We start from the raw sequence: 14559 nt of genomic DNA, 5'->3' as shown, positions 1-14559 counted from the left end.
AATCATTAATCTGTCATTTTTCTGGAGATCTAGGCCATCATCGATGACGTAACATATAATGAAATACAGAAATTGATGTGAAAAAAAAATCTAATTACAGATCAAAGAGATCAGGAAATTTCAAACAACATGCACAGTCATAAAAAATAAACTGTTTCCACAGACTTATTTGGACTAATTTCACTTCAGATCAATAGTATGCACCCTCACTGTGTAACTCTGTCAGTGTCAAGACTGTCTGATTTTGGATTTCAAAGTAAAGGCCTTCAGAGATGTCATATATGAGCTATCTTTGTATGAATTTAAAATGCTATTATAAGGAAACTTGCTATTTCCACAGACCGATTGTCAGATTGACCTGATATTAACTGTATAATATGTACTGTGGCTCAAAATTGGAATTAAACATTGACAAGAGGGTTTTTCTATATACTGGTGTTCTGAATGCAGGTTAAAAAAACCCCCAACAACAACAAAAAACAAAACTCTAGTCAAGAACCGTGGGTAATCAAATTTCAAAGGACGATACTTTTGTCGTTCATTTCAGACTGACTTGACCCAGGTGGTAAACACTGTTGGGGTGTGCACTGTGGATCTAAAGTGAAATTATTATGTTAAAACAGCATATACTTTTCATATTTTATTATTTCTATTTAAATTTGGAATATATTTGTTTTAATAGTATTTTGTTTTTGTTTTCTAGATTTAATTTATGATTTACATATATCATTAATGACGGACTAAATGAGTAGATTGACTTGGAGATCCCTTTAATTTTGAAACCAGACCTTAGTTTCTCTTACCGTAATACCCATAACACAAAACAACGTGGGGGCTGGCTCAATCGTTTCAGTAAAATGATCCAGCTCATTAAATTCAAGGGTGCACATTAGTCCGCTTTATCTTCCCTCCATTTAACCTTTCAGAAATGGGCTCATTTATTGAGGGGCCCTCTGTGTAGTTGTCCATATTGACCTAAGTCTTTTTATTAATTTAAAATCATTAATTAATTTTGAATATGCTTATTACGTATGATTTTAAGGCTTATATCGTTTAGTTTCGTGGTAAAATCAAAAGCAAATGTAACAGCATCAAAGCCTATCAAAGCGATCGGTTTGTGAGCGTGTGTGTGTGTTATGGTTATGAGGTCATTCTCCGCCGGCGCAGGCGCTTTGTGCTGAAACTGTTTCTCTATCTAACTGCGCTGCTTATTTGAAAAGCGAGCCCCAATAATCGCAGCTTCGGTTCTCACACTGGGGAACGTATCTACCTGACATTTAGCTACACGTGTAATCTACCCGTGTTCTGTTTTTTATCGCTGTGAGGACCGCTGAAACGCCACTGACCGTCACTTGTCTTATTGAGGTAGGTCGCTATCTGCCACCCGGCACAGCTCAACGTTAGCGCTTGGCGAGCTAACCTGCTAGCTACTAGCAATATTAAACTCACAAGCGCTAAGGAGTTAAACTCAGCTTATCATTATCAAACAGAAATTATTTTTTAAATAACGTAAGATAGTCTACCACTCAGCTATGGATATTTGACTTGAGTCAACAAATTCAAACAAACAAACAAAATAAAATTGCTAACTGCGTAATAACAACAACAAACAAGCGCTAATGTTATCAGATGGCGTTAAATTGAATGGAGCAGCCAGGAGGCGGGTCTAAGCGCGTTAGGCCACGAGAAAGACCCGCCTAGCTAGCTTTGAGTAGATGGGTAACAGTCATTGCTTTGGTAGCTGTTCAACCTATTACACCGGTCTAGCGCATCCGGTGTGATGTTAACCACTCGGGGATGGAAACGGGACCCGAATATGGTAAAGTTGCGAATTATAGCTTATTTTTAACGCTTACAGCGGCGTTAAAACGACGAGAGTGGTGCCAATAATGTGAAATTGTAAATTATTAAAAGGGAATATATTTAAAGACGTGACGCGGAAATTGGTCACCGTCGGTTATCGGTTCCCTGTTAAGGATTAGCCAGCGCCAGCTAACTAGCTGTTTGCTAGCCGTACTCGTTAGCTCGCTAACAAAGAGCCTCTCCTCCTCCTCGCTTTGAACGAGAAAGTCGCTGTAGCTATTTCAAATTGATGTGCTGTCGCACATACGCAATGAGGACAGATGTGTGTGCATGAGAGGATTAAATCAACTCCGACTCATATTGTGTTAATTTGCGCAGCCGTTTGTTTTATTTTTCTGAATGTTATTACAGCCAACGTTATCCGGTTTAGTTCTGACATTATGGTTGCCTGGTCAGGTAATGGCTGCAGCCGTGGCAGGATAAAGATGAATAAGTAACAAAATTTTCAACGCAAGGTTGCATGATTAAAGCAGGAGAGGAATGCCAAGCTGCCACTGCTGTCATAAAATGCTAGATGGCCCCTGTCTTTTGCGGATACAGTAAAAATGTTTATGGCCTTATGCGGCTTTAAGAAGTGTATTATAAACTGCGTTAGCCTTTCTGACAATATTAATTGACATTAAAAATGCTAATAATATTTTTCGCTTATATTGAAAACATTGCTTGCATTCTGTAACAAATCTCAGGTGCAGAATCAAATGTCATTGTCGTGTCCCTTGTCATATAGTTAAAATGCTTAGTTTTGCTGTGCAGTAGTTATAGATAATAGCTTGTGTTTAGTTAACCTGTCAGTTGAATTGTATTTTAATGGAGCACAGCTGAACAATACCACTTTAAAGGGAAATTTGCCATGTGTCACATGTGCTAGGGTAAGACCGAAAATCTTTTGAGTGTAGATCTTATTTCTAAACCATAAATGATCTGGTGGTTAAGTGTATTGCACTGTAAATGAAGTCATGTTTTAATTCTTAGATTCTGGTCTATAAGCTGTACTTAGCACTAAAACAGAGTTGTTAAACTTTTGTTAAACCGTATACACTGTAAATTCTGTCTGCAAGACTAGATTAGACTAGATTTTCACAAGTCTTGTTGACATTTGACATAATTTTGGCTACTTTTCAAAACATGTCAGGAAGCTTTTGTTTTGTATTTTCTCTTGCAGTAATACTGGACTGGAACAAATTGAGACTGTCAGCTCATCCCGCCTTTGCCTGGACTGGGGAGTTTAGTGCCTGTGCCTGTTGTAGGCTGTGTGTGTTTGTTCCTCAGCAGTGATTCCTTATGCTTGATCGAAGCTGCACCCTGTGTTGTACAGGATGGATGGTGTGGACTTAAAGAGACCTGTATATCAACATCAGCACTTTGTGTTCTGCTGCAGTGTTCAGTCCCTCTCCATTTGTAAGAGAACGCATCTCGTCTTACACCTTCAGTCCCCGAAATATATTTATAAAGATAGTCTTTGAGCAATAAAAAGGGAGAGCTGGAGATAGACATTGTAAATCTTTCTCTTTTTTTCCTTTTTGAAGCACAGCTAGATATTGCTTACATAAGCCAAAATGGCAAGCATGAAAATATCCTTATTTTAATTTTTCAGTTATCGTACCTCCTTAACTCTTAGTGTGGGTGGTGGGATGTCGGAAAAGCCAGACGACAAAATGGTGAAGTTCCTGGCTCCCCCTCAGAAAAGTGGAAATGCCCCTAGTTCTGGTTCAGATTCGATGGTTGGTGAGGGTCGGCCAGTGGAAGTGAGACGCCGGCATCACACCATGGAACGCGATCGATGTAACCCTGAACACCGTTTTCTACGTCGCAGTGTCATCAGTGATTCTAATGCCACAGCTTTGGCCCTTCCTTTACCCAGCAAGATCCCCATCCCTACGTCTCAGCTGGTTCAGCCACAGGAAGCAGTCCTCCAGCAGCAAAAGACTGCTGGTACTTACTCACCCAAGACTGAACCAAGTTTATCTCAAAATGAGAAGTCTGTGGATGATGGAAAAGAGGGAGAAGGAAAAGATATAGAAATAGCCAGGGTGGCTGTAGTGCCTTCACAGCAAGAGCCTGCTAGAGTGCGTGACATCTGTGATGGAGAGGCAGTAGTAGCAGCTCACACGACACCCAGCCTGGAAACAGAATTGCCAATTCAAGTTGAACCTGAAAGCGGCACTGAGGTGAAGGTACAACACGAGGAAGGAGAGGAGGCAGATAAGGACGCCAGAGCCCGAGCAGAGGCAGAGCAACGGGAAGCTGAGAAAAAAGTCCAAGAAGACATCGAGGAGGCTGAAACCAAAGCAGTGGGCACATCACCTGATGGACGGTTCCTGAAGTTTGACATAGAAATTGGACGTGGCTCTTTCAAGACAGTCTACAAGGGCTTGGACACCGAGACCACTGTGGAGGTGGCTTGGTGTGAATTGCAGGTATGAAAACGATTGTATACAATGATTGTACTTTGTAACACACACATATTGCCTCATTTCCCCCTGCTTTTTTTTTTGTTTTTGGATTATTTTTTGTATGAGTCAAAATAATTTCCGTTCACCCTGTTACCTGAGCTGCAGCTACTATCATTTCCTTTCAACCAAGCATAGCCAGCATTTCCTGATTGTTTCGCTCTACATTTTTCATCAAAACAGCCAAAGAAAACTTCCCATTTCCTGATTTGACTTCACTCTAAGAGACTGGGAAGTTATTTGGTGCTATCAGTGCTTCTTTGATAAATGATTATTCCTTTATGACAACCTCTTTGAACACAGGAAATTACCTTTTGACCAAATGTGTGCAGAATTGTTGTAGTCATGATAATGATTTTCCACACTTACTGTTCACACTGTTAGAGGATACTGCTAGAAAATCTAAACCTAGTTTCTGGTATCTAGTGTAGAAATATAGAAAATGCAACTGAGCAGATTCTTGAAACATCACTTTACTCCCAGATAATGGGACCTTTTGAAGCTTTGACTAAAATTACATAAAAGATTATAAATCTCAGAAATCCCGCTACTACTACTCGGCTAATAATGGCAACAGCAGGAATATTTAAGTTGACTTTATTAACATTCAGCGTTCTTAGTCACAGATCTGACCTTTGACCTACTTTTGAGTGGATTTGTTTTACCCCTTTTTTTTTTTTTTTTTTTTTTTTGGCTCGTAAAAAATTTGTTCTGCTGTCTGTCCAGTTATAGCAGCTATATAGCCCAGAGCAAAGTTTAACCTCATTCACCACATGAATGTTTGCTCTCACTGTCATGCTTTACCCTGCCATGAGAGCAGTAGGACTCACACGGCTGCGGAGAGAACCACAGTAACACATGCTCACTGGTTTCAGAACAATGTGAAGATTACGGGCAAGTTCCCCTCCCCCTCTCACACAATCTCACGCATGCTCAATGCATTCCTTTTTTGAATGCTTGCCTGAATGTAAAATGGGTCAAATTCCTCACTGAGGAATCTCCTGCAGGCTGACCTGCCAAGGCCTGCTTGTGAACCATCAGTCCACCTCCCACTCTCTTTCAGCTTTCTCACATTTTACTTTCCTAAATCTCAAATATCTTATGTATAATACTTGGGTGTTAGTGCAGTATAAGATGGGATACATTTTTAGTTGTGGTTTAAACTGCATTTAGTGGTGATTTTTTTTTTTTTTTTTTTTTAAATTTAATTTGACCTCAAGACAGACTTCTTGCAGCCCCTGAACTTTCCACTAAGGTTGTTCATAGTAACATTTTTATTTTCTTCTTGAGCTCTCAGTTAGTATCACATCTGCAATTTGAGTGAACATAACATCTTACCCAGTAAATTTATGTTGAATTATTCAGAAGAGGGGGGGTTTCGGGGTCTGTCACTTCCCAAGCCAAATATGCAGATCCATCCGCTGTGGCGACCCTTTGGGAAATTAAGGGAGCAGCAAAACCGTTTCCAAACAGCTGAGTTGTACTATTCTTGTTAAAGTCTCTTTCTGTCATTCTGCCTTTAGTTGAGCTAAATCTGCCACAACCTACTAAGAGAGAAGTCAGTTTGGGGTTTTAGAAAAGAGTGAAAGTGAACTGCTGCAATGGAAGGACAGAAACAAAAAACAGAACAAAGATACAGCTTCTAAAACAGAAAAAAATAAATCTTTTATCTCAATATGAGACTGAAGAAGTCACTTGGATGGGTGACGAAATATTTCTCCCACTGAAAATGCTATGTCCAGATGAACAGAATCAACCTTTTGGGTTTTATCGCAATACTTTTGCTTTCATTAGTAGTGAAACCCATAAATGTAACTGAATTCTAGTTAGGTTTTTGTTCACTTGGCACTTTTTGCTTTTTCCTTCCACTGCCACCTCAGAAGTTTCAGAGCTAGAAACTTCAGCTGTACGTGAGAAGCTGAAATCCCCTTTACACGTCAGAGGTTTTTAATGTAGTCCCACGGTCATCCAGGTGTTACCATGCCTTCAAGATGTACAGAGATGGTAACACTGGGTGGTATATGTTTACACACATTATTTTATTTAGATATGTTATCTTACCCTAGTTTCATTAGTCCAGTGTTAGGGGCATTTGATGATACTAGAGGTGCATATATTTAACGTAACAATTACAATGAGATTTAAGATTGAGTTGTTTAAGAAAGGAGTAGAGATCCAAGAAGTTAATTTAATTGGCGTCCTGCTAATACTTGAGTCATTGATGCACAATAAAGCTTGCAACATATTTGTTAAGAATTTGGCGTGCCAGCTATGAGCAATAGCGTATCTTGTGGCTGCTTGCTGGTGAAACGAGCCAGGCAGGTTTCCCCTTGTAGGACCTTCAGTTTATCTCTAACATGATTAAAATGAAATAGTCACATTTGTAGTCCCATGCCTTAATGCTCTTTATATACACACACACACACACACACACACAAATAAACATGTAAATCTTTTTTTTTTTAATGCATACATTTTTTTAGAGATTATGTAGATGTAAATAAACCTTAAATTCTTCTGCAGTTTGATTTCACTCTGACCAAAGGCAGCAATTGCAGGATATGCAGCAACTTTGCCTGAAAACTGTCTTTGAAATTTTAATGAAGTGGCCCTGGCTTTTTCAACCTATAAGGCAATCTGTGCTATAATTGACTGAGAATTTTTATTTGTTCACCTTTATTCACCCACTAATGAACCCCCACAGTTGTTTCACACTGCAGACATGTCTGAAGGATAAGTAGGTCACCCCAGAGAGGAAGTTGAGGAGGGACCAAAAATAAAAAAAGAAGAAATTAAGGAACCTCCCCCTTTGGCTCACTATTGCATTTTCAACTATTCAGTCTTCCAGTTGCTGCTTCCACGCCTCCTTCCTCTCAAATACAGATTGAAAGATGAGTAAGAATACTCCAGGCATCCTGTATAAACTATGGCAGCCCTCTGTCCAGCTGGCCGATGGCATCCGCTGGAAGTGACATGCTACACCAAGTATTTTAACAGAGACCTCATCACATTTCATGAATCAAGGTTTTCAGGTTTACTGTAAGAGTTTAATTTTCTAATTGTGACAAATTTGGATAGAAATGTCACTGAGGAAAGCATTAATGGGATTGCTCACTAAAAGCACAAGGTAGGCGGTAAACCCTATCTCAGCCTGAGGTCAAAGATTGGTGACACGAGGAACAACTATGTTGTACCAGTTTTACAAACAACAGTAGAACAGAAATACTTGGTGTGATACTGGTTCCCTTCTCACTCTTACTGTATAAAGGTCATGTCCTTTTTAGCTTGAGTCACTGATTTAGATTTTGAGAACACTATGGTAATTTCTAACCTTTATTCAGTCAGGGTCATGCAGAATATTTCTTCACAGAAAGAACATTTTTGGGTGGCTTTTTATTTAACCTGTAGGGAGCTGGTGAGGAAATAACTAACTTTGCAGTTGTTTTTTTTTAATTGTATGGTTGGACTTTCACTCTTTGAATGCCAATCTGAACAAAAACTTTATTCCATAGGTTTCAAAGTGATACTATCAAACATATCAAATTTAAAAATACATTTAAAGCACTACATGCTTGAGTTTAGTTTGTAGAAAATAAAAGCAGCCACTTTAGTAGTATTGATCAGAAACATTTTAACAACATTCCCCACATGTTAAGGTTGTTTATTAATGGATGAAGGTTTTAAATACAGTTGCAAACTTAATGTTAAACTCTGCTTAAGTTTCAGATTTTAACAAATAAGAAGGAAGACAGATGACCTTTCAGTGGTTGTTTATCTATATAGTTTAAGAACTTTTTTTCTTTTTGGGGTGGGGTGAGGGGTGATATACTCAGTAAGCACTGTATTGGTTTCTCTTCTAATTTGACTGGATATCTGTTTTTAATTCAAAGGCAATTAAAATGTGATAATAATACTATTAGATTGTGAAAGAGCCTGGATCTGGCAACTTTTTTTTTTTCTTACTCCCTGATAATTTGTGTGGCAGTCACCGTGATCTTTGACCTCGATATCATGTTACATTGTCAAGAGAACACCAAATATTTCCACAGATGCTGCATTTAATGCAACTAAATAGCAAACGGTGACACTTTTTAACATGGCTTTCAGCTGTTTGTCACATCTTAGCCAGAGGGCTCCATCTTGACCTTAGTGTCAGTGTTAGAGTAGGGACCCGATAGAGCCGATCCTCGGCATTATCGTTAGCATTTTTTCCTTTGTCTATTTTTAGGCCTGTTAGGTTATTTATGCCGTCCTTTGCCTCGAAGCAGCATTTTCCACTCTGCTTTTGAGATACTGTAGTTAACTGTCCTTCACATTGCTTCAAACACCTTTTTTTAACACTTTATTTTTATTGGTAGTTTTGTATGTTTTTTTACAAAACATTCAGACCCTTAGCAAGTACAGAGCATCTAGGCTAGCAAAGACGCATTTAGAAGAAAAAAAAAAAAAAAAGACACATCCATTTATGGTACAATCAAATCAAATAGGTGAATTTCAGCAATTCACCTGTAATTCACCGGGAGGTCCGCCACGGCAGACCTCCCGGGTCCGCCGCGGCGCCCCGCTCGCTCTTTCCCAGAAGGGCGTCCTCGGCTTGGGTACGGGGATGCGTGGCATTGGGTCGTCCGCTCCCTTTTCCATCAACTTCCTCTTCTTCAGGTCGTCGGATGCGTCTTGCGCGTTGTTGTAAATCACGGGCCCGTTTTCATAAAACACATGCAGTCTCGATGGATACAGTGTTTGGAAGCGGAGCCCCATCTCTTTTAAAATCCTCCTGATTGTGTTGTATGCTTTGCGTTTAGCTAAAATGTCACTGGGGTAGTCCTGGTCAAAATACACACGTCTCCCATTCAGCAGTATTTCTTCTTTGGTCCACGCAGAACGGAGCACCAAGTCCTTGGTCTTGTATTCCAAAAAATGAATCACGATAGACCTGGGTTTGGAGCCCGGTGGTGGCTTGGGGCTGAGTGAGTGGTGGCACCGCTGTATGCCCAGATTGGTGTCAAAGAGAGACAGTTCCTTCTTTATAAAATTCTCCATGAATTCGAGCATGTTGTCCCCTTCTTCACCCTCTGGTATCCCGTGAACACGTATGTTATTCCTGCAAGAACAGGCTTCCAGGTCAGACAGACGTGTCTGGAGGTCCCCTTGTAACTGGAGAGTATGGCCGAGCACGTCTTTAAGATCGACTGTGACCTCCTCCACCTCGGTTACTCTTTGTTCGACCTCCTCGATCCTGCTTGTTACCTCTTTCATGTCCGTGACAATTTCGTCGAGCCGTTGCCCCACTTCTTTCCTAAACTCCAACATTTCTGTTTTCACAAGTCCAGTCTTTTCCGCTATTTGTCTTTTCAAATTATCCTGGACTTCTTTCAGCTCAGCGACAATGTTAGCTTCAATTGCCTCCATAGCTCCGTGTAGCTTTAGCTTGCTAGCACCGGCAACTTCTTTCGGTGAAAAAACTCCTTCCTCCGCACTTTCTTGCCGAATTCCTCTTCTCTTTCTCTTGTTACCCCCTGGCATACAACTATGAATATTCTTAGTTGTGTTATAACATGTCAATTTTCAAGGGGTAACCAGACCGCCCAGGAGCTGAAAGATTATGCTGCAACCAGTTTCCTCACCATCCGGAAGTCTGCTTCAAACACCTTTTAAACTAAAATCATCACTCAACATAGTGTTATTCTTCCATAAGTCTCAGAAGATACATTTATGCATATTCAATAATCAGTTGAAAGAGCTATGTTGTGCTATTACTGTGATAAAACTGATTAGGTACAAGTAGAATAAAAGGGTCAGTAACTACATCCAGAATAATTAAACATACTAGGAATGGTTATTCTGGAAGACATTGATATTTTAGTATAGTTTATGTTGGTCATTTTAGTTTTTCCATTGTTTTCAGTTTTTCTTGATGGGTTATTACTGTTTGGAAAGTCCCTGTCTGATATCGCTGCTGTTTTCTTTATCTCGTCAGTCACTAATTTTGACCCAAGAATATTTATTTAATTTAATTTGTAAATATCCTAAAGGCAACTAAATATAAGGGGAGAAATACGTTGTTTAAAGTTCCTATTGACACAGCCACTTAAAAATGAAAGAGTTATTTTGACACCATTTCAGTTGATCTCACTGCACGGGATTTCTGGAGACAGTTGGGTACTTTCCCAGTGACAGTATGAGCAAGACATGACACAGACCAGAGAGCTCTTTAAAGTAACAGTCAAAAGAGGGTGTGATGTGTTGTCGTCCCTTTTTCGTTTAACTTTCATTGACAAAGCAAGGGAAAGGCGTGCCTGGAGTATGTGGAAGATCTTCATGTCCCTGACCATGTTGCACAGCCCCACTGCTGAGGGTCTTGTACCACCAACTTCTCTGGTGGGAACCTGTGATAAATAATTCTCAAGCTGAAGGAACATGTCGAATCAGCTTGGTTACCTTGTACCTCTCTGAAATCAGCTCACGGATAATAGCGGACCAAACGGAATGTAGCTTTGGCAGCTGTAGAATCAAAAATGGGAATTCAAAAATTGAATTCAGCAAGGACATAAAGGATGGCTTTCACTCAGTGTTGGCAGAAATTCTGGCAAAACCCAAACACTTCAGAAAGGGGAAGCGGTGCTTTGTACACAGTGCATGCAGTGGAGATTGAGTGCTTCACGCTTCACCTGGACACAATTTGGGGTGTATAGGACATGCTAGAGTGGGGATTTCTATAGACCGATCAATTTTGTGCGTCTATAAAGTGAGCTAGGGGGATTTCAAGCAAGTTAAATTTGATCTTAACTGCAAACTATTCTGTTCTTAAAAGATTGCACCCCACCCAAACTGCTCTCAAATTACTGTGCACAGTTGTTGCAGGCTTGTAGCATGCTGGCTCCAGACTGGACCTTGTTTTTGCCTATTTGTTTTAAGGAGTTTCATGTGGCCCTTTTGAAGGCAGTATTAGACTTTGGCTTTGTCTTTTTATTCAGTTTGTACATCAGCATGTCATGGCCTTTACCTGCCCACCACCTACTGATGCCAACCTTTTTTTTTTTTTTCATTTTTTTTTTTAAATTAAAAAAAAAAAGTTAAATGATAAATGATGGCCTATAGTAAAATCAAAGTAAGTTAAATATAAATATAATGTACATAGAGAGAGCGCTGCATAAACAAAACAAAAAGTACCTCAGTAAAGTCCGGACTTTTAGGGCTAGATCAGATGACCCTGAACTCCTCCCCCATCCTAGTGATGTTCCATAGTGATGCAGCATAGGCTGCTGATGATCTCATACTGTGTTTTTAGTCTGGTCTCTCTATGCTCTATTCTTTCCTCTCACTCCCCCACCCCCCAGCTGGTCGTAGTAGATGGCTGCCCCCTCCCTGAGCCTGGTTCTGCTAAAGGGTTCTTCCTGTTAAAAAGGAGTTTTTCCCTCCCCACCGTCACCAAGTGCTTGGTCATAAGGGGTTGCCTAGGGGTTTTCTTTTTATTATTGTAGGGTCTTTACCCTACAATATAGGATGTTTTGAGACAACTTGTTGTTGTCTCAAAACAATTGGCACTTAGTGTTTTCTCTGGGCTGGAATGGTGATCACTCCTTCAGAGGCATAGGCTACTAAGCCTGTACCAGAGGGGTGGTTTTGTACCTACAATGCAAATGCTTGTATTCATACAAAGGTTTCATATTTGGGCGGGTGGAGGTTTGGGTGTTGCTCTGAGGCTGTGAATACTGCTGTTGATGTTTTGCATGACTGTTTTGACAGAGGGAAAATTACTGTCCAGCTAGATGAATGGATAAATCCTCTGGAAAGTAGGTCATTAGGTCCAGTATCAGTTTCAGTTGGTGGAACCTTAATTCTTCCATCTTCTGTCACTGCTGTTTCCTTTCAGTGATTCCAGATTTATTGTCCTTCCTTACTCCTTATTGTTGCTCCTCAAATTTTTTTCCCCTCAGTTTATCAATTTGTTTCCCTCAGACATTACGCAAACATCCAAGATATCTCCCGTTAAGGCTTTTTGGTCAGTTATGTTTTTGTTCAAGTGATGTCAGTTACTGGAACATTTTTGCTATCACATACTTGCAGTCAAGAGCTCACACTGCACTAAAACAATGGGCTGAATTTCCTGGACAGCCTGGCCTATGGCCAGTTTTACCAGGCTTGTTTAACTTGTATGGGTTTACTGCTCTGTAGTCATACAGCCTATCATGCTGTATGACTACAATTGCTAGCAGGTCATGCTAGCAATTGACAGGAAACTAGACTTTTTTACCCTGCAACATTTTTGTTAATACCCAGAAACTACAGGAGGATTTAATGTCATTCCTTCTGCATGCATCAGTCAGTTGATGGAATTTTAAGTCAGCATTGTTGGTCAAGTGCTATCAGGTGTACATACATACTGCTATGATTCATTGACAGTTCATCAGCTGCCAGACACTTGATTCTTTGCTGAGAATACAGCGTCAGCCTCAGTTGCGCAATTGGCTCCTATATATTCGTTGTTATCTGTGATCGTTCACGTTTTAAATTGTCTTACTGACTAAATTACCATAGTTACTCTCATCTTCGGATGTGTGGCAGTGAAAATCTGAAACCATAACATGGAATCATGTATATTGATCGTGTTAACACGATTTGATAGTGGTGGAATAGGGGTTTTCTTGCTCAAAAAAAGATGACTCTGCACATGAGTACAGATCGTTTTCTTATACTTGACGTAATGTTTTGGGTTTGTTTGTTTGTTTGTTTGTTTTTTAAATTTCCCTGTTATTTTGGGCCATTCAATTAATGTAACAGGAGCCCTGGGCTAAAGTAAATTAAATGCCACTATCTGTCTTAAATCTTTAGTTACAAGGTTTTTACTTTAACTGTGTATTTTTAAAGTGTATTTTAAGTGTTTTTAAAAAAAAATTTTAGCCAAGCTTGATGCATTATTTCTTTGACATGATTGTCTTCACTGTGCTGATATCCCATATTTCTTACTGAGCACTGGCTCTTCTAGCATTTTGTTTTTCTTTACCCAAGGGCAAACAAAGTTGGGTGCGTTTTTTAGTATGCAGTCATCTTCAATAGAAAACAGGCAGCCACATTCCTATACCCTACTGTATCTTTCCTTTTAGAAGAAGAAGAATGTATACTTTATTGATCCCCTTGGGGAAATTCCTCTCTGCATTTAATCCATTCACTCAGTGAAGCAGTGGGCAGCCATTGGGCGCCCGGGGAGCAGTGTGTAGGGACAGTACTTTGCTCAGGGGTACCGCAGGGTAGCCGTTCAGTGGATTTGAACCACCGACCTTCCGATCATGGGGCCACCACTCTACCTACTGAGCTATCCCTGCCCCGCTTTTATCAAAGCATATGTGAAATTTTTGAAAAACTAAAAGCATCTTGAAAACCTTTTCTTAGTTAAACTGCTAGTGGATTAAGAAATACTTTGTATGAATGTGTCTTTGTAGGTTTTCATTCATCCAGCTTAGAAGCTCCAAGCCCCTTAGCCTTTGTAGGAATGGGTGAATTCAGATACTAAAGAACAGATGTAGAGTTCAGGTGTTCCTAATGATAATTTTTTATTACCACACTGTACATTGTACCTTTTTTATTATTCCGAATTACATGTGCATCTCTATAAATGGTGCTGCACTCACTGAGTGAAATCTTCCTTTTTCATCCCTTGTAGGATCGTAAGCTTTCGAAGTCGGAACGGCAGCGTTTTAAGGAGGAGGCTGGCATGTTAAAGGGACTACAACATCCCAACATTGTTCGCTTTTACGACTCCTGGGAAGGACCCTCCAAAGGCAGGAAGTGCATTGTGTTGGTCACGGAGCTCATGACTTCTGGCACACTCAAAACGTGAGTTATGTTGGCAGGGAATTTGTAGATGCAGGGCATATTCAGTATACACACTGTAATAGGATGGGTTCATCTTGTTTTGACTTGCGGTTGATGTACAGATGTAAAAGTTCAGATGTAAAAAGCAAAACAAAAAACCTCAAAACCATAATGTTAAAGTGGACTCTGAAGTTGATGTGGAGCCAGTGCAAGTGACATAGAACTTAGAAGACTTAGTTAGAAGCCTTGCAGTTGCATTCTGAACAACTTGCAGCTGAACACACTTGATTGGTAGTTGACACTGAAGTATTAAATTGTTATATATTCATAAATTTTAACTTGGCTGGTCCGCATGTCATTGTTAGCTTTTTAACTACTAGAAATTAGCCGATAACCACAGAAGCAATGTAGTTAGCAGCTGATACATTAATGT

At 39.9% G+C, this 14559-nt stretch overlaps 1 protein-coding gene and 1 long non-coding RNA gene across 6 annotated transcripts in view; one reads left to right on the top strand and one right to left on the bottom strand.

Moving 5' to 3' along the window:
• Positions 1–1156: 1156 nt before the first annotated feature.
• Positions 1157–14559, top strand: part of LOC120729646 (serine/threonine-protein kinase WNK1-like) — a 28734-nt gene continuing 15331 nt past the window's right edge. For 3 of the 5 annotated variants that reach the window (XM_040025398.1, XM_040025399.1, XM_040025395.1), the window contains exons 1-3: positions 1157–1365; positions 3026–4280; positions 13975–14147. In XM_040025398.1, coding sequence (XP_039881332.1) covers positions 3495–4280; positions 13975–14147 — 959 coding nt within the window. In that variant the 5' untranslated portion in view covers positions 1157–1365; positions 3026–3494. Of the gene's footprint in view, positions 1366–1399; positions 1820–3025; positions 4281–13974; positions 14148–14559 lie in introns of those variants that run through there. The other 2 variants (XM_040025397.1, XM_040025396.1) reach the window with 2 other exon arrangements.
• LOC120729669 lies at positions 8234–8738 on the bottom strand. The gene is made up of 2 exons (XR_005694972.1): positions 8459–8738; positions 8234–8413 (listed from the first exon to the last, which is right to left on the bottom strand). It is a non-coding gene; the product is annotated as an uncharacterized LOC120729669 (long non-coding RNA).

The sequence above is a fragment of the Simochromis diagramma genome, unplaced genomic scaffold, assembly GCF_900408965.1.
Source record: "Simochromis diagramma unplaced genomic scaffold, fSimDia1.1 OVJJ01000293.1, whole genome shotgun sequence".
NCBI classification, from domain to species: Eukaryota; Metazoa; Chordata; class Actinopteri; order Cichliformes; family Cichlidae; genus Simochromis; species Simochromis diagramma.
Note: the sequence above shows the minus strand (reverse complement) of the source record. Positions and strands in the feature narration are given on the sequence as shown.